The sequence below is a fragment of the Phalacrocorax aristotelis genome, chromosome 11 (genome assembly GCF_949628215.1).
Source record: "Phalacrocorax aristotelis chromosome 11, bGulAri2.1, whole genome shotgun sequence".
Taxonomy (NCBI): Eukaryota; Metazoa; Chordata; class Aves; order Suliformes; family Phalacrocoracidae; genus Phalacrocorax; species Phalacrocorax aristotelis.
The window spans coordinates 21,063,843-21,082,618 of record NC_134286.1 but is presented as its reverse complement, the minus strand read 5'-3'; the positions used below and the strand labels follow the sequence as shown (position 1 = coordinate 21,082,618).

At 41.9% G+C, this 18,776-nt stretch overlaps 1 protein-coding gene across 1 annotated transcript in view; it reads left to right on the top strand.

The window, feature by feature from the left end:
• Positions 1–18,776, top strand: part of TRPC5 (transient receptor potential cation channel subfamily C member 5) — a 68,431-nt gene that overhangs the window by 15,370 nt on the left and 34,285 nt on the right. The window contains exons 2-3 of the mRNA XM_075107247.1: positions 540–1,061; positions 16,795–17,131. Of these exons, the coding sequence (XP_074963348.1) occupies positions 540–1,061; positions 16,795–17,131 (859 nt within the window). The remainder of the gene's footprint in view (positions 1–539; positions 1,062–16,794; positions 17,132–18,776) is intronic.

Here is an 18,776-nt window from a genome sequence, read left to right as displayed (position 1 = left end):
GTATTTTCAAATAGAAACAGTAGGGAAAAGGTGAGGAAGAGCTTTGCTCAACTGCAGACCAGTGTTTGGTTTGATTTGTGCAGGGCCTGCTAATGCAGGTATATAATGCAAATAATGATAGTTGTGGAAATCTCTTCTGTGTTCACTCTTCTCTAGATTTTCTTTTTGTGCAGCTACCTGGGCCTTTTGTCTTCCTTTTGTCCTACAAAAGTCTGCTTTTCTGTGTATGAAACACTACCCATTTCAGAAGAGGTTCACATATAAAGCATTCAGATGGGGATGTACCTGACCTTTGCACCAGAGTGGGAACTGCATGGTCACAGGTTCCTGCTCAGGAGGCAGACAGGCATGATTTGGGGGAAGATGGTTTTCAAGAATAGCAGTGTGTGCGCGCGCACATGGATACAACAGGATTTAAAGAAGAGAGGGTGTAACAAAAACTCTGTTTTGTTATGACATCACTTCAAAAGTAAGAAGGAGGGACGTCTGATTCCTGCTGTTCCACATGAAATATGACTATGGTTTATCCTTTTATATAGGTTCCAACCTTGATGATGGACACCCAGTTTTCAGAATTCACTCCAGATATCACCCCAATAATGCTGGCGGCTCACACCAACAACTATGAAATCATCAAACTGCTTGTCCAAAGACGGGTAACAATTCCACGCCCACACCAGATCAGATGCAACTGTGTGGAATGTGTCTCCAGTTCGGAGGTGGACAGCCTGAGGCATTCTAGGTCAAGGCTGAACATCTACAAAGCCTTAGCCAGCCCTTCGTTGATTGCCTTATCAAGCGAGGACCCCATCTTGACGGCCTTCCGACTGGGCTGGGAGCTGAAGGAGCTCAGCAAAGTGGAAAATGAGTTCAAGGCTGAATATGAAGAGCTTTCACAGCAGTGCAAGCGTTTTGCTAAGGACCTTTTGGACCAAGCACGGAGTTCCCGGGAATTGGAGATCATTCTCAATCACAGAGATGATCAAAGTGAAGAGCTGGATCCCCAAAAATGTCATGATTTGGCAAAGCTAAAGGTAGCAATAAAGTATCACCAGAAAGAGGTAAGAGTCATTGAAATGTGAAGGTGTGTGAAGGCTTCATGTGTTGGGTAAAATGATTCCTGTCTCTAGTCTCCATGGGTTTGTTCAGGGTTGCTAGCTCAGAGGCAGCAGGGGTGAATTTGGATTGAGTGGAGAACCACGTGCAAATGGGTTAGTCACAAACCAGGAGCTTCAGTGCACCTTGGTGATGGTGTGAATCTGGTGACAGTAGAGGGCAACAGGACTAGGACTTGCTGCAGTGGGTTATGGCTTCTGCAGCGCCAGCACTTTCAAAGATACTTGAATCCCATTTCATTGTAACCCATCCCTCTGCAAAGCCTTCAGAGATTTCCAGGTTTGTTAGCTCTGAAAGCTTTTCCCAATAGCTGCTTTTACACAGGAACCAAAAGCTGGAATGGGTTGCCTGGTTCTTGAAGGTCTTGACTGCAGGAAATAATATAACATACAATTCACTTCCTCCAGCCACCAAACACTTCCTAGCGCCCATTCAACACTAACTCATACGGGCCAGAGAAACGACAGCAGCAAAAGAAAGCAAGAGAGGTCAAGAGCACTCTCATTGCCCCAGGTCTCCATGTTACCAGCAATTTTGTTAGGTGAAAATGCTCATGTGATGTGAGGAAGTGGATCATGTCATGCGAATACCTCTTCACACCTGAGACACCTCAGGTTGATTTTTGCTCCTTGATTCATTTGTGTTTTAGGAACTGAGAAGCAATTCCCAGAAATTCAAACTCCCATCCATAGTACCAGAAAGGAAAAGACATACTTCAGCTAAAGGGCACAGAGCCTTTCAGAAGCCCTGCAAATCCAGAGATTTATAAGTTGATTCAATAAAGGCCATGAACCCAAGGAGAATGCTGACAACAGTTTCATTAGTTGGCTCTGGATTTTCTTTCTCTTTCCAATCCTGGACAGAATTCAGTAAATGATGTATTACTGTTGGCCAGTAATGTTCCAGGTTATCTGAAGGAGGAATTTAGGTTGCTTGGTTGAGGAACTGAATTGCAATGTCTATTACATTCTTCTTTGTCCAGAGGGTGACAGGAGTGGTGGAAAAGCCTGCCACATTACTCTTTCCACTGTCTTCCCTGTATTTGACACTTTGTTTTATGCACTGAGCCAGGTGAGGACAGCTTGGTATGATACATCCCACCTCCCTTAGTGGCTGCTCATGTCATCCGAGGTACAATAGTCAAGAAGTGAAAAATGCAGATTTTTCTTTCTTCCCTTTGGTCTGTTACACCTCCTGGGTACGAGCTGCTTGATGCAACAAGCTGGAGCCGAAGCCTGAAGCTTTCTGGGATCTAGCGTGCGGTCACGTACTGCTTTTACTAGGCCACTCCAGTGGAGTGTCAGCAAGGCTCACTGGCTTCATGTTAGGTGGTGTTCTTCACCCTAGCTGACAGGGTTAGGTAACACCCTAGTGCTTTCAGGGCATGAACAAGTAGTGAGGAATTAGTCTGGAGAAGGGCAATAGGGTATATCAGGTCAAATGTTCCTTGAATCTAAGAAGGGCTGGAAACTCTACTTCTGTTTTTTTACTTGCTTGATAGCCACGGAGACTGCACCCACATCCACCCTTCAGCAGCCAGGATACCACTGGCACTGCTGCGTGTAGATCACTGCTGATTTCAATGTCTTGTCACCGTTCAGGCTCACTGTTGATGTCCAAGCATAAACCTGTGGCTACCCTTATCTTGTGTTCATGTTATGAAACTGCAAGTCTGAAGGAGTTCACTGTATTTGAACAGTCCTGAAGCTCTTTTATTTAAAGTAACAAATTTTTAATCTTTGCTTGCTTGCTTGACAGTTTTTATCTCTTTTTTTAAGGCATCTTTGACTGAATTCCAAGCATATGGACAAATTCCATGTTTTCTGACATATTCGTGACAGTTGCAGCATATAAACGATAGCAGATACGCTCTGTGTTGCCAGCTCAAGTCAGTGCTGTTTCCAGGTGGAATACTGGTGGGCAGGGGCAGAATGAATGAGTTTGGGAAACCAGCACTACTGAACCCCCTCATCCTATCTGGTTATTCACAAATACCTGCTGTATCCTGCAGGATGGTGTTTGTGTGCAACAGAATATTGCAGTGGTTTTCCTATCATGATAATTAATCCAAATCAAAACAACAAGCAAGATACAAGTGTCATTGCCAGCTTCTGAAAAACAGTGAGTAGGAACATTTGTCAGGGAGACACTGAGGAATGCCTTTTAACCGTGACTGAAGAGTATCAGGCTGAGAGAATGTTTGTGGGGAACAGGAAGGGAGATAGAAACAAGTCTCATTTTGTGAAAGATACTTCTGCAGAGAGAAACAGCAGACTTTTTAAAAGTATATCTTCTTGTTCTGCTGAAGTGTTTATATCCTAATGTTGACAAAGTTACAAGTCAAATCTCTAGTAGCCAAAGGTGAAAATCCAAAGTGGACCTTAGTTATTTTCTGAGCTGTAAACTGTTACTGCCGTTGTTAGTTCTTTATATTCAGCATAAAGAATATGTAATCTTACATTGATTTTGGACTCATTGCTAGACAAATTCCCTGTAGCTTTTTTCTCTTTGAGTGAAATAAACCTCAAATTTTCCCCCAGAATAAGAAATAATTCCATTTCAGCTTAATCGGGCAGGTAAGTTCAAGATTCTTTCTAGAGAAGTTAAGAGCAAATTGATAAAGAGATCATGGCCTTTGGCTGGAGGGTCAGCACTGTGTGTTTTGTGTAGGGAGAAGATCTTAAAGTTACTTCTTCTTTGCACTGGCGTAAGTGGTCTGGGAATTCAAGAGTACTTTGCACCAGATATATTATTCAGTGTTCTTCTCTCCAAGGCATTTCAGATGAACCCACCATGCCCCCCCCCTCCCCCCCCCGCCACCATTGCACTCCCATACTGAAGAGTAGGCGCTGGTTTGTTCCAGGTACAGAAAAGTAACAGCACTCGAATTTCTAGTGCAGGTTAATGATCTTCGCCACTGAACATACAGGACTGAAAAAAGTCCTGATGAGAAAAGCTAGACATCTATGGGCAGTTCTTGCTCCAAACTGGGCCCTTGGAGGAGAGCTTTTTAAAGCTAGTTAGGCTGCTAAATATGCAGGTAAGTAGGCAATAAGTTTTTAAACAGAATATAATCTGGCTAAATGCCTAAATCCTGTTGGAGATTAAACACTTAACTTGCTGAGGCATTTTGAAATTCCGCTGTGGAATTAGCTGCATCTTTTGGCACCTAGTTACTGGAGGGAAATCTGATCTTGTATGTTACCTTTTAGCAAACAATTAGCAGTCAGCTCTGCCACGGACACCAATCCCTGTTCCCTGCACCAAATTCAGTAAACAAACTCATATACACAACTTCGTCTTTTGATCTGGCCTGTGTGCCTCAGTCTTCACAGCGAGCAACCTGGATGAGGGCTGGATTAGTGAGGGGAACCACTTCAGTTCGGTCCTACCTCCAGAGGAATACTGGCCTCGTCACAAAGGCTCCACCTCAGTCTGTATCCCCAGGTAAATCCCGCTGCCAGTGCATTTCTGCCTCATGACACAGATATAGTTTTCATCTTTACAAGGGTAGAAAAATCTCCCATTCTTTCTTTTTTTTTAACAAAAAAGCCTGGGAGGTGCAAGTTTTTATTTCACCCAAACATATGCGTTAAGTATTTTATAAGCTGACAAATGTGTCACTCATGAGGAAGAAGACCTTTTTCCTTTGGAGGAGGGCCAAAACAATGGAGAAGAAATGTATTGCTTTTCATGCTTGTTTTTAATAATCCCATATATCCTAGAAGGTAAATTACTGTTTACACAGACGGAAAAATTTCAATTATACAGGAAAGATTAAAATGTGCCCTAAGGTAGCTTTGTGGTATCTTTTATGGTAGTAAATGTCAAAACCATGCTGTGCAATGTTCACAAGCTCCCTCTCGATCTCATCTTAAGTGTAGAATGGTTGTGTTCTCAGTTTCAAATTACAAAAGGGCCCTGATGATTTCTTTAGAAGATAGGAAAGATTCAATAGTTGTGATTGCTGTTCGCATGGCAGTCACAAAACATTAGAAAAAAATGAGGAGAGCCGTAGTACACTGCAAAACATGATGAGTTAGATCCAGCACAGACACGTCAGTTTTCTCAGTCCACTTCTGAAAGAAATTATTTTCGTAGGATCATGGGAATTCGTGGTCTGATAGACAAGTAGTCTTTTCATAAATGCTCTGTAGTATATGGCATTTGTCTTCATATTACTACTTTTCAAATTCTTTTACTCATGACTAATTTTGGAAGGAGAAAGTTGCTGAAGACTTAATAAGAAAAGGCACAGCTCAGCTGTTGGGGATCAATCTTCACTAAGGTCTTCTGGCATCGAATTAGCTCTGCATTTGTTAATTTGTTTGCATTTCTAAGAAAAGATGGGGAAAAGTCATAAAGCACAGTTGTCTGTACAGCGTAGCATTGCTGACTGGAGAATCAGTGCATAAGCTGAATGCTAACAGAATTTTTGTGTCCTTTAAGGTTTTTTTATATTGCCAAAATTATGTAAACCAACTGCAGTGTAGCAGTGAGTCGGGTCTAAAAGGGCAGATTTCCCTTTGTATATAACATTCTGCTGAGCCACAAGAATGGCAATACACATTCAGCCTATTCCTGCTTTCCTGCTCTCCATCACAGATTGTTCACATCCTCAGGATGAAGTGAAACATCGCAGCAGTGCGTTTTTAGTGCTTTGCACTTTTCTGGTACTTAGTTGCAGACGTGCAGGTTTAGTGTATATGTCTTTAAGAAACACACACAATGCAAAGCACTCGGAAAAAAACTTATTTTACCTATGACTATATTGCTTAGTACTTTACTGAATTAGATCAAAGGAGTGCATGAAATTCCCTCTCAGAAACCTTAACCTTAGTCACTCTTACTTGCTGAACTCTAAATCAATGACAGGAAAGAAGTAGAATTGTTTGCTTTTCTAATTTAAAACCAGTGCTCTCCGCTGTTTTCTCTTCAGGATGAAGCTTCAGAAGTTTTAGTTCTTTTTTTTCCAAGACATTTATGTAGACAAGTACCTCCTGAGATACAGGACTGGAGTGAATGAATAATCATTCCTGCCATGCCACATATTTTTCAGCTGCGTCTTGACTCTTGCCAACTGTGTGGCTGCAGTTAGAAGCACAGCATCGTTCTCCAGGGAGTATGCATAAACCCGGCGAATTTCTAAGGGCACTTCAGTTAGTTTATAAAAAGAGCTTTTAAAAATATCAGAGATGCATGAAAAATGAAGTGCAAGGTCTGTGAAATCAAAGCTCATCTACTGCACCTTGTTTACTTGTTTTGAAAGCCGTTCAGGTATCTTGATGGATAGCCACAAATTGTTCTTTGCTTGCAGGCAGTGCTATGTTATTCTCACGTGGTTTTGTCTGTTTTCTTGACACACTGCCTGGAGGTATAATGATACAGGGCTGAATATTTGTATTGTGCTCTTTAAAGGCATAATAAAAACCTAGCTTTGCAGCGAGGCTGCACAGCTCAGAAGATTAATAAACAGGCTTTTACTTTCAGGCTTCTAGAATTAAATCATACCATGTCATGAAAAGATCTTTATTAGGACTAGATAGGGGAAGGAGGTCTGCTTCATGTGGAAGCTCTTTCCCTTTCTAGTGGCCTGGAACGTCCATATCCCTTATGGTATTAGATGGTGAGGATGGTGCAGTTATGCTACTTCCATATCTGTCCTACGCCCCACCAGAATGTGGGTTTAGGGATTTCTAAAGCACTGAATGTCCGGATGTCACCTTTCATTTTCCAACAGCATACATTCACTCATTATTGTAAGCAGCAAAGTTGCCATCTGATGTGTGAACAGTGGCCTATGCTAAATGAAGCTGTTTTTTTTCTCAGACTCGATCCCAGCAGGCAGATGACCACATTACAAAGTCTTCCATGCATGTGGTACCAACTGAGCTGTTATTAACAGTCTTGGTGGCTGGACTTTGGGGTGACAGGTGGGGAGTCTTATCTGCATTTGCAGCCTTAAAACAGTCCTTCCTGCTGATGCTGGTGGGGCCTCAGGGTGAGTGGTGCGTATCTTTGAGCCCCTACTCTATGGGTTTGTGCAGTTACCAGATCTATTTGTTCTGTTTTGGAAATAAACACGGAAATTTAACCTGTACAGCTGCACTGTGTTACAAAAACCAGAATAAGTGGCATTTAAGCGTAACTTCCCTCCAAACTTGGTAGAAGAAGAAATATTCAGAGAACTGATGGTTCATCAGTTTGACAAAGTGGACATAATGTTTATCTGAGGAAAAGTATTATTTGGTGTATTATTCACGTAACACCAGAATGTTCCAACCTGATGAAGGTTAGCCACATATTGCAGCTGTCACAGAACAGAACTGCAGAAGACTATCTTTTGACAGCAAAATCATCTCTGACTAATCTTGCCACACACAAATTTGAAAAAACAACATAAGACCGTTATGACAGTCAAGGACAAGGACTTTGCTTGTGTTAGTGTGATGTGTAGCAGGCACTAAGTGCCTGGATCATTCTTTAAGTAATTTTTGGTGCCTCGTGCCTCTGACTTAAATGGTCTCTTGGATTAAGACAGGAAATATGTTGAAAGCTAAAGGGATTGCCACTGTTTTAAGAACATCCAAGAATGATTTAGTGAGTTTGTCAGTTCCCTTAACGTCCTGTATCCCATCAGTCTTCTTGCCAGCAAGAGAAGAGGCTTGGGAAGCCAAAGTTAAAGTACAGGACATGATTGATTTGCTTTCTGTAGACAACAGAAACTGGAAAGGAGAAGTGACGCCTTGTATATTGTATAAGCTAAGTGTTCAGTCTTACTGTGTCGGGTCTAGAGTGTCTTTCAGAATCAGCTTAACGTCAGTGGTGAAGAGTATATCATGTTATTTCATACTTCACTTTGAATGATATCCTGAAATAATGAACTCTGTGGAAAAAATATTGCTATGGATTCTCCCTTTTGGGTATAGAAGTGGTCATTGTTATTTATCTGACATCTGTGAATTTCAGCTTAACGTCTGTCGCTTACTGAGTGAGGAGTGTTATGAAGGTCTAGAGAGAAAAGAACTGAGATTCCACTCCCCTTACACCTCTTACGTATACATCAGACCCATCATCATCCAGACGAGCCATTTAGGTGTGTCATGATTGAGAACACAATTGCCTCATAGTTCTTCACTCCAAGAAAAGTGAGATGGATAGATGGGTTAATCATAACCCCCCACAAACTGAGATCTTGAGCTGAATGGCCTTTAAAAGGTATGACTGCAGTTTTTGTGTTCTTATTCTTTCTCTACAAACTGCAGCTGCCTGAGTAAACATCCTTCAGCAAAGAATATCTCCCACTTTCCCTACAATGATGCTATTACTCAGAAGCAGGGGTAGCCTTTAGAGGTTCCCAGTAACGTGAGAAGTGTTTATAGCATGCTGGTCTGTTCTTTCTTGGACATTAGAGTAAATTTTCTCATTCAGGAGAAAGTAAGGTAGAAAGAAGAAAGAAACCACAACTAAATAGTTTCAGCATAGCTATTTCTCAGGTCAGAAAGGAAGTAAATGAAAAATTTAGAACTTTTTATTGACACTAATAGGGTAAAGTAGGTATGTATTTAAAAATGCTTGTGAATGACTTTTAAAATTCTCGTGTTTGCTTTACTTATCACTTATTTAATGTAAATGTTAGAAATTCACTAGGGAGAATAAACCCAGCCTTTTACTTAAAAGTCAATACCTTCTCTACTTCAGCTAAAGCCTGTGAGAGCTCCTGGTATTCATTCGCAAGATCTGTAACTCTTGAAGTGCCACCTGCAAGAGGACTTAGGAAATTCTGGAAGATTTGTATTTGAAGATTTTTTAGCCTGAGCGTTTTTTCAGTGCTTCTGTAGGATGTGTTTGATATCCCCCGTTCAGCTCTTGGAAACCAGTTAGTGCACTGTGAATTAACTGACTGTCTGTCTTGGGTATATCGCTCATATTCAGCACTTGCTTGTACTGCAGCACTGTCTTTGGAAACCCAGTCTATGCCTACTTAATCTTTGTAACAGAACTGTATCCTGGAATGTTTGCTGAAATACTTCCTACAGGAATTTATTTATCAACTGTAGTCTCCCGTCTGCTAAAATAAATGCTGAAAATTTTGCTTATGCTCAGGGTTTGGCCCAGACAAACTGTGTTCTGGTGGGGCATTTGCTAATAGAGGTTGGCCTCCAGAAGCATCATGCAGCAGCTTGCTTTTATTCAGTGCAGAATTTATGCCTGCACTTAAATCCTGCTGACACAGGCCGTAAATACAAACCTGTAGGTAAACATACATTTAAGCGCTCTGAGTAGAAATGGATTTAATTTCAAGCTTAAATACTTTGTTAATTGCTTCTTCCGTGGGTAGGTACCCACGATTTGCAAGCTTCTACCTTTGCTCTAGGATGTGGGACCTCTTTTATTTAAATATTTAAACCAATCCAACATATATTTGTGAAAACTACTAGTTTTGATGGAACTATAGCAGGCTTTTGGAGGTTATTCAGTCCTGCCTTTTGCCAGCGTTCACATCACGGGTGGATTGCCAATTGCTGCTGCTTAAGCTGAGCTCATGTCTGCTGCCATCAAGAGATGTGTTATCGATAGGAGACCTGTAGTTAAGAATCATGTGCCATCATCACTTAAAATATTTTAAGAACAGATAAGACAAAATTCTGTATAATTTGAGGCCATATGTTCATCTGTAGAGGATCTGGCATTTGTTTTATTCACCAGCAGAGGGATTGAGTGATTTGGGAAGCACCTGGTTTTCTTGAAGGACTCTTCCAGCTCAGCTAGTGATCTTCTTAATGGCAGGAATGACTGCCATTTGGATTTGCATCAGTGCTTCACGGTAATGGCCATGTGAGTAGCAGCTGTGTTTTTGATAGGATATTCATCCTATATTTTCCTGAGAAAAAAACATTATCTCTTGGAAATGCCTGATGAGGAATGGTGAGTTGTAGTCCTTTTTTGCTGAGTTATACAGCCTCCCCTCAAAATTCTTTGTCTCATTTCTTCCTTTTTTTTTTCCTGCTGCAGAAAGTACTTAATTAACAGGATGAACAACCATTAGGCGTTTACCCTCTGCAACTGACACTTCAGCAGCAGAATGTAAATAACTTTGCAGTCATTAACAAGGTTGAAATCTAAAAAGAAATGTGCTGGAAAAGAGGATTTTCTTATTCATGTCACTGTTTGCAACACTGCAAACTCGAGGAGGCTGGTATTTCTTATGTAGAATATCTGATCTCGTAGGGCTTACTGGCTTTCTGCAGCAGACATCAAATTAGGCCACATATAGTTTCGCTCTTCTGTCTTTGTCTAATTTAGAAATGTATTTCTTTGAGTATTGCCCGCTGGAATTTCCTTTAAGAGCAATCAAACTGATAAAACAACTACATTTCCTTTCTTCCTCAGAAGATCCTGTCCTTGGTACAAAACGGAGGCAGTGGTTTGTCTGTTGCACTGGAAGTCTGTTGTCCTACTTGGTTCTGAGCAGGAGCTCCCGCAGGATTTGGGAGTGTAGGAAGAAGATGGATTTTATTTCATTTCTTTGCATGCCATTTCATATTCCTGAAGTCAAAGTTAAAGAGGATCACTTCATTGCACAGTGTGGTCCATATGCCTGTTGTCATTGTGCCAAGTGTTACAGCATGTTTGGGCTATTGGACAGTGTGTACTAAGCTTTGTGGTTTAAGACATTAAGATTTGGCATTGACTGATAAACCTGAGTGATTAACTGTGGCTGGACTAACTGTGTAGAAATTTCCTATATCTTCATGGGAGGAAAGACATTCTAGCCAATTGATTCTGAAAACTCGAGTAGAAAAGGCTGCTCTCTCCCCAGTCCATCTGCACTTGTATTGATGGGTGTGGAGGAGATAGGTCTGTGCCTGGGTAGGTCACGCCTGCTAGCAACCTGGGGTGAAATGGGGCAAAGACCTGCTGGTCCCAGCCCTCCCTGGCCACACTGCACTCACCAGCACTGGGGACAGACGTGTGTCTTCAGAGACACCTCCCTTCCATCTGCCAGAGAGAGGGTGCAAGGCCGTACCTCTGCAGGATGGGACAGAGCTTTCTGCTGAGTGGACAGTGGCAATAGCCTTTATCCTTTTCAAGATAGAATTGGATTCACAATAAATCTATATTATTTACAGATCTAGCTAAAATACATACTTATGCTACTACAGCAGACACTGAAGTTGCCTGATTGTCACACAGACTGCAAAATCTAGGTGAGTTCATGTGAAAACCTGCCTTTCCAAAGCCAAAACAGCTTTAATTGTAGAGGGCAGCAGTATGTAATAGCACCCCCGAACACGGAAACCTTGCAGGTATTCAGTTGCCATGTTTTAGATGCTGTGGGATACAGTGCTGTTGGTGAGATCTAACATATTGAAGTGAGTGTCAGGCAGGGGAACTAAAGCTAATTTCATGGCTCCCATGCCACATTTGGCTCTCAGTGGTAACCTCACTGGGAGCTGATAGAGCTGACTGATAGAAAAACTCGGTCCCGCTTATTAACGCAGGGCTCTGCAGTTACAAATTAGTGCTTATTCATCTATGAAGAGCATTCGCTATCACTATCCACAGCAAGAGTACAGAAAAGAACTCCAACAAACTCCAAGCAGAAGAGCCTGTTGGCAGCCTTCATGATAATCAGAATAAACGCAGAGATATACTGTGCTCAGCCCCTGTGATGTCTATCAGGGAGCTATTTCAGTTGCTCCCTGAGGCATTCACATCTCAGCCCATCTGTGTCTGATCCTAAATTACTTATGACTGTGAGAGATAAGGGATTTCCCCATAGATAAGGGGAGGGGGGGTGGAACATAATTTCTGTCTTTAATATTTATATTAATGGCACAGCATGCAGAAAGCATTTAATTCCCAAGAATTAGAATTTTGGTGACATAAAAATATCAGTAAAGATTAGATATTAAGAAAAAGACTCTCCATCCCGCAGCTGCTTCTTTCCCTTAAAAATTTTCCCCTTGGTAGAGGATCAGGTGACAATGATGAACATTGAAAATGAAATTCTCTAATAGCACAATCCGGCTGCAAGCCAAATGTTACACAGAGACCCTGGCAAGACTGAAAGGAGAAAGAGAGAACATAAAAGACTTTGTACTGCAGTAGCCTCTACCCTCAAAGTGCTTCCCAACCATGACTGAAGTTGCTGTGATCTCACTTCTTGGAAAGGCAAAGATACTTATCCCCATTTTCAGAAGCCAGGAGACTGAGCATCTTGCCCACCGGTGACACAGTGGCATTGTCCTCACAAGAAGGTACTCTGAGCTGCGTCTTATCTCCTGGTCATTAAGTGAACTGTATCTTCAGGTAGGGACAGGTTCTGCTCAACAGATAATGGAGAAGGAGCTTGCTCTTCGGGTTACGTCCCCTAAAAAGCTATCTACAGGCTTTGTCTACAGGTAGTGACAATTCTGGACAATGTTATGCCAGCACTACCACAGGCTTCATGACATTGAGTGTTTAGTTCATAGGTTAGCTGAATTTTAGTATAAATGCCACCTTCTGGAAGCATTTCTTTTCGTTAATGCAGCAGTCAGAACATTCTCCATCATGTCTGTGGGGTGATGTCTTGTGCTGCCATTTGCAATAGAGATTGGAGGCTGCTATATTGCAGCAGTCCTTGAAAAAGATGCTTGATACCATGCTTGTTACGTACTGGAGAGATACACTGTTCGCAAGTCATATGGTCATCTTCTTAAACAAATAGAGAGCTTCTGGTACAGTACATCTGCCTCTGATTCCAAACCATCCACAAACCTGGGACAATATGCAGTTTATATGATCACGATCTCTTTGTGCAGAAAATTTAACTGATGTCAAATCCTGTCTCATGTGGTATCTTCATGTGAAATCATAAAAGGCTATGATATACACGTGCGCTATTTCTATCTATGGCAAATGAAAGGCTTTGCAAAAAGGTGAAAAATCATATTTGGGACCCAACGTACATGGAAATTGAACTTGTACTCAGGAAGTGCCTTGGCATAGGTAGTGTTGGAGAAGTCAGCTTGCTTTTCCAGATCTCAGTTCTGTCTGTTTGCAAAGTAGAAATAAGATTGTTTCCTTAACTTTATGAAGAAATTTGAAATTATGAATGATAACGAAAGTTCCATGATATTATAACAATTTCAGGCTACTTCATACCTAAAAGGGCTAAAGCTGATCTTTTTCATGTTTTTCTATTTTATGTGCATTGATTTAGCAGTATGAATCCTAGGCAATCTCTTATGATTTGAGCGTTCAGCGGTTTAGCCTAGTCAATGAAGTTGGTGGTTTAGTCTAGGTAACAACACCCAGAAGCAAGGATGAGGCCAACATTCACAGGACTACTTAGGGAAATAGCTAGTTTCTCTATTCGTTCAAGTTAACACAAAGTTACTGAAAAGTAATTGGTTCTCTAGGCGGCACACCAAGAGCTTGGTTGACTTCTTCATTATAATTCAGAATTCCAGTGTTTCTGCACATCAGAAGTTTTGTTTTTCAGCTGTAGTCCTTGCACTACTTGAGATCTAAGCTGCAGTATTTACTAATTTTAAATCTGTGATTAATAGGTTGGACTTAGATGAGTTAGTAAAAGCCTACATTGGTAAGTGCTTAGCCTTACATTTAATAAAGCCAGCGTCTGATGGTTTGGGACATTAGGGAGAGTTTCTTTGTGTGGTGTGCTTAAATTTCCCTTGGGCGCATTTTCAGTGAAGTTGGGATGGGCTTGATTGGAAAATTTAATGGCTTTTTCTGTTTCCATTCCCTTTTGCCGAGCTAGTCTTTAAAGCTGCCCTTTCACGATGTGTGAATTTCTCTCCATTTGAAGAAGTAACATCAGATACAGCACAGAAAGCAGATTTTAGAAATGAGCTATTAGGCAGAGAAGAGGCACTTTTAAGATGTTTGCAAGTTGCACAGCAACCAGAGGAACATATAGTCATTTGATTTTTCAAATGACTCTGACTTTGACTCAAGGGAAAAACAGTTTTATTCTCCCCTTAGAGCTTTCGATCATATGTGATAAAGAGAAAATGTGTTTTTATATATATTCGTGTCCCCCCCCCAAAAAAAAAAAAAAAAAGAAGTTGTTCCTCATCTCAGAGAAACAGCAGCATCTATTACCATGTAAATTACTGCAGAACACATCCGGTCACTGCTCCTGTTTGTGATCTTAAATGAGAAAATACAGCAGTGTAACCTTCTGTTTCTTCTAGCTTTTAGACGTAACGTGCTGACCCTTCTGAAATCATAGGTTAAAAATCAACCAACCGAACGACAATAGATGCTTGATGTTTTTTCAGTTTCTGGAGCTTTGCTTCTTTCATCACTGTCCCCAGACCTGGAATTTTACAATAATATTTTCTGATCATTACAGACAACAGGTCTTGGCTTATTCTAGCGATCATCACCATGTCAACTGTTGCCCAGTTTCTGCTGCATGCATGTGTAGGCTGATTCCAAATCAAACATGTTTCTAATTTTCTTTTCTGATGCTCTCTGGAGAACGGTGTCACTTGCATGTTAGATACAGCAGTCATGGTTATTATAGTAATAACACAAACATCCAGCTTCATAAATGCCAGATAGTCCTCTTGGAGATCTTATTTTCAACACTAATTTTTGTCAGTCCATATATTTGAACTACCCCTTCCAAAACCAGTGTGATTATGGTATAAACAGCCTGTTATAGCTTATAAAATATATTAACAAAAGCTAAAAATACCTACAGAAGTCAATGACTTTATCAGACTGAGCAACTTATTTTTCCTTTCGCTGATTCCTTTCCTTGGTTTAGTCATTTTGAACATGGCAGTGATAGTGCTCTGCTTGTACAGAGCGCTCCGAGAACTGCGCATATAAAGTCCTCCCAATATTGGGCAGTTTTGGCAGCGAGTGAATATTTAAAAGATACGGGTGTGTGCTAAAGCTTTTATTAAGAAGTTGTCTCTTTCACACTGAATCTGATCTCCTGGTGATTAAGACCTATGGGGAGTCCTAGGTATCTTTACACATGAGAAGAGCCTTGTCACTGTCTCATAAATGCACATGTGGTGGCTGATTTGGTGTTAGCCCAGGCCGTGTCTGCACTGGGGGCAGTAGTGTCTGTGCAGGGGCTTCTGTCAGGGCGGAAAAATCATACCAATTTGGGGTGGCAAAACAGTAAGACTCTTGTGTTCAGAAGCCTGTCCCTTTGCTACTGTGGCATAGTCCTTCCAAGAGCTGGTGTAAATTGTAGTGGTGAAAGAGTGCTTTGCCTGATAAAATCTTCTCTGAGGGGGAAGAAGAGTGCGGTGGCACTACACCCCTCCCAGAGATCCCTTTTAAGTATAGATGAGCCTAGTGTAATAAACAGTACCGTCATCTTCAGGTTACTCACCGCTTTGAGTCTCCTTTATAAGAGATCTCTTCTCCTTGATGAATGCTGCTAGTACTATTGTGTCCATTGGAAGTCTGATTCTTTCTGATATAGCTGTGTCAGATCATTGAGGTAGTTATAGTGTTACAGGAGCTTGTTTATTGATAACTGTATCCATGCTAGGACAGTTTTTCTGATTTAATTACAGCAAAATAAGTAAAACAGGCAACCTCAGAACAATAGCTGAGATTTTCTTCTGAACTTGCAGAGCCCAGTGAGAAATCTGAAGTTAGTAGATCAGCAGCATAACTTCATTAAGATGGATTAGAAATCAAATACATAAAGAAAAACACAGTTGTCTTGGTCTTGCAGACATCTCTAATTAGCTATGGGTCTGAAAAGTTTTGAAAGCCATGGGGCTGTCCAGGTATAATCAGGAACATGAAGTCTTCTGGCATAGGCCAGAAATATTTTGGCTTGAGTGTGAAATTCCAAGGGCTGTTAGGTATTAAAACAGTCTGAAGGAGTTGCAACCGGAGCATGTCTGGTATGGAGTCACTGAGATGCAGTAAATCACCATCGTAATGCTATTTTTTACAGGGTGAAAGTAAACTTTCAAGTGTCACTTTTGGTACTGTGATCAAAGGTTTCTTTTTGTCTCTGTTTAATCTCTTACATTTTACAATTGCTCTCTTCCTTAATAGCGAGGCACATTTACAAATGTGCTGCCCTGCTTCCCAACAGATGTCACCTGGCTGAACTTTACATTACTGCCTGCTGTCTCATGCCCAGCCCATCCCACACACACATATGCTGGTCTCCTTGCACAAAACCACGTGCAGCACCCCACACGCTTCTGGAGACATTCTCTCTCTCTCACACACACACTCTGAGAGCTTTACACCTTTTCCCTACTGTCTCATCTTTTAGTCACTTCTTAAAAATGCTGACAGTGATTTGAGACAGTTGAAACCTGAAATATTCTGAAAAGAAACATGCTGAAACAGAAACACATGGGAAGAGAAAAAGCTTGTAGTAATTTTTGTTGTATCAGTTTTGCATGAGGCTTCGTGTGTGGTGACTGATCTACATAAGGATGCTTTGAAGAGAAAAGACCTCATAGAAGGAATCTTAAATCCTGTGTAGAAAAATAAGAGTGAAATCTCTCTCCTTTCTTCCCTCTGTCTCCAAAATATGCTTTTCCACCCCATAGCCAGCCCCAAACTTAATATGAAGGTCTGTGTGGGCTCAAACACACATATGAGGGGGAGTGCATGTGAAGTACCAGTCAGTATTAATCTTTCCTCTTTTTTTTTTTTTCTCCTCAGTTTGTTGCTCAGCCAAACTGCCAGCAGCTACTAGCAACACTTTGGTATGATGGTTTTCCAGGATGGAGGCGGAAACACTGGGCAGTAAAACTCTTGACCTGTGTCACCATTGGACTGCTATTTCCTGTGCTATCCGTGGCATATCTGATTGCACCGAAGAGCAGGCTGGGACTGTTCATTAAAAAGCCATTTATAAAGTTTATCTGCCACACTGGCTCTTACCTAACCTTCCTCTTCATGCTCCTGCTGGCGTCGCAGCACATCGTCAGGACTGACCTTCACATGCAGGGACCACCTCCCACCATCGTGGAGTGGATGATCCTGCCCTGGGTTCTAGGTAAATCAGAAACACAGAAATGCCTGAGCCACAGTCGCCTGACTCGCACCCATGGCAACTGTGTGGAGACTCATTCCTGATCTCAGCATCATCAGCATGTAAAGAGATTTGGCAGCCAGCTCCAGTAACTGCATAAAACAGCTGGGCTCCTTCTGGAACAACAGATCCTGTTGGCCTAGGGCTTTTCTGCTGTCCATATTGCCAGCTGACATGCCTTTAGACATGACCCTGAGTAAACTGCAGCAGAGACAGCTCTCTCCCTGCTTCCCCCATGCTCCGTTTGAGGAACTGGTTAGGAATTAGCTTCTGGGTCGTGCTAGTAACAAACAGTGATGCTTCCCATGCTGGCTTAATTCTGCTGGCTGGTGCGTGGCAGGAGGCAGCACCGAGAGCCTGCCTCTTCTTTCACCTTCTCGCTGATCTGCTTCCGGAGCCACTGTGCAGGTACCAGGCCTGTTTATTCCTGGGCTCCCAGACTCCCAAACAGCCCATAGGAAGCAGAAAAGGGAAGATAAATCTCACTCTGCCTTATGCCTCTGTGCTGATAAACACTGACCAAATCAATATCAAGAGCTCTAATATAAGCAGAAGGAGGGAGTATTTATTATCAGAAGGTTAAATGTGAGACTTTTATTCTGATCCGGCTTGGGCAACCAGAGCTGCGAAGAAAAGGAGGTGTCTGTGTTCCTGAGGGCAGGATGTACGGGTGAGGTAGGGATATGGGATGGGAGAAAGCAGGTAGAGCCACTGAGGGAGAGGAGCAGAGGAGCATAGTTGGATATGGTTTTGATGAGAGAGAAGTATTTACCCATTCAAACTGAGCTCCAACACAACAGCAAGTGGAAACCTGTGGACTCCATTAGAAGCATGATCTCTCCTCTGAGCTCCCATCTCCCTTGCTGTGCCATTAATATGTAGCACCACTGTGAGCTGGTTTGTTACTGGGAGGCTGCTCACGGGCAATGGTTTCCACACCTTTCTAGCTCCCCTCCAGCCTCTGTCCGTACAGCCCAGGCCATTTCAGTGCAAAACCCCAGAGGTCAGGCAACAGTGAATTGCGACTTTCTAGTAGGGGTCAGTGGCCTGGAAAGCCACACTGATGCTTTCTGAGGACACGCCTCCCAAACCTCAATCTCTGGACCTCTCCTCACGGCTCCTCAAGGCTTCTTACAGGTCCACCTCTGCTTTCGTGTGCCTGCTGGCTCCTCTCCTGGTAGTGCTGGGCCCCAGCTTCTTGTTTCTGTGGTGGCTCTGGATCAGGCTGGTTCTGTGCTGAGCGAACCTAGCTGTTCCTCATGCCAAACATAACATTGCTGATGGAAAACAAAGAAAGAAAGTAAGGGTTACAAACGTGGTCACAAATCACTTTCCATCATGACCCTGGGCACTTTGCTCCTTGCATAGCTCTACCACAACTTACAAACGGTAACCCAAGCCTCATTATCTTATTGAACTGATTTATGGCTTTGAAATGCATTTGTTAGTAGAAACTTCAGAATAAGCTGCGAAGGTTAAATGTCTTTTCTAAGCTTAGGTGATCTCTTCACTTTATCCTTCCCTTCATGGTTAAAATTGAGCAAAATTTCAGCAAAATTGATTTGCAGATGAAAGAAGGATAATCCATTAAAAAAACCTTTCAAAATCA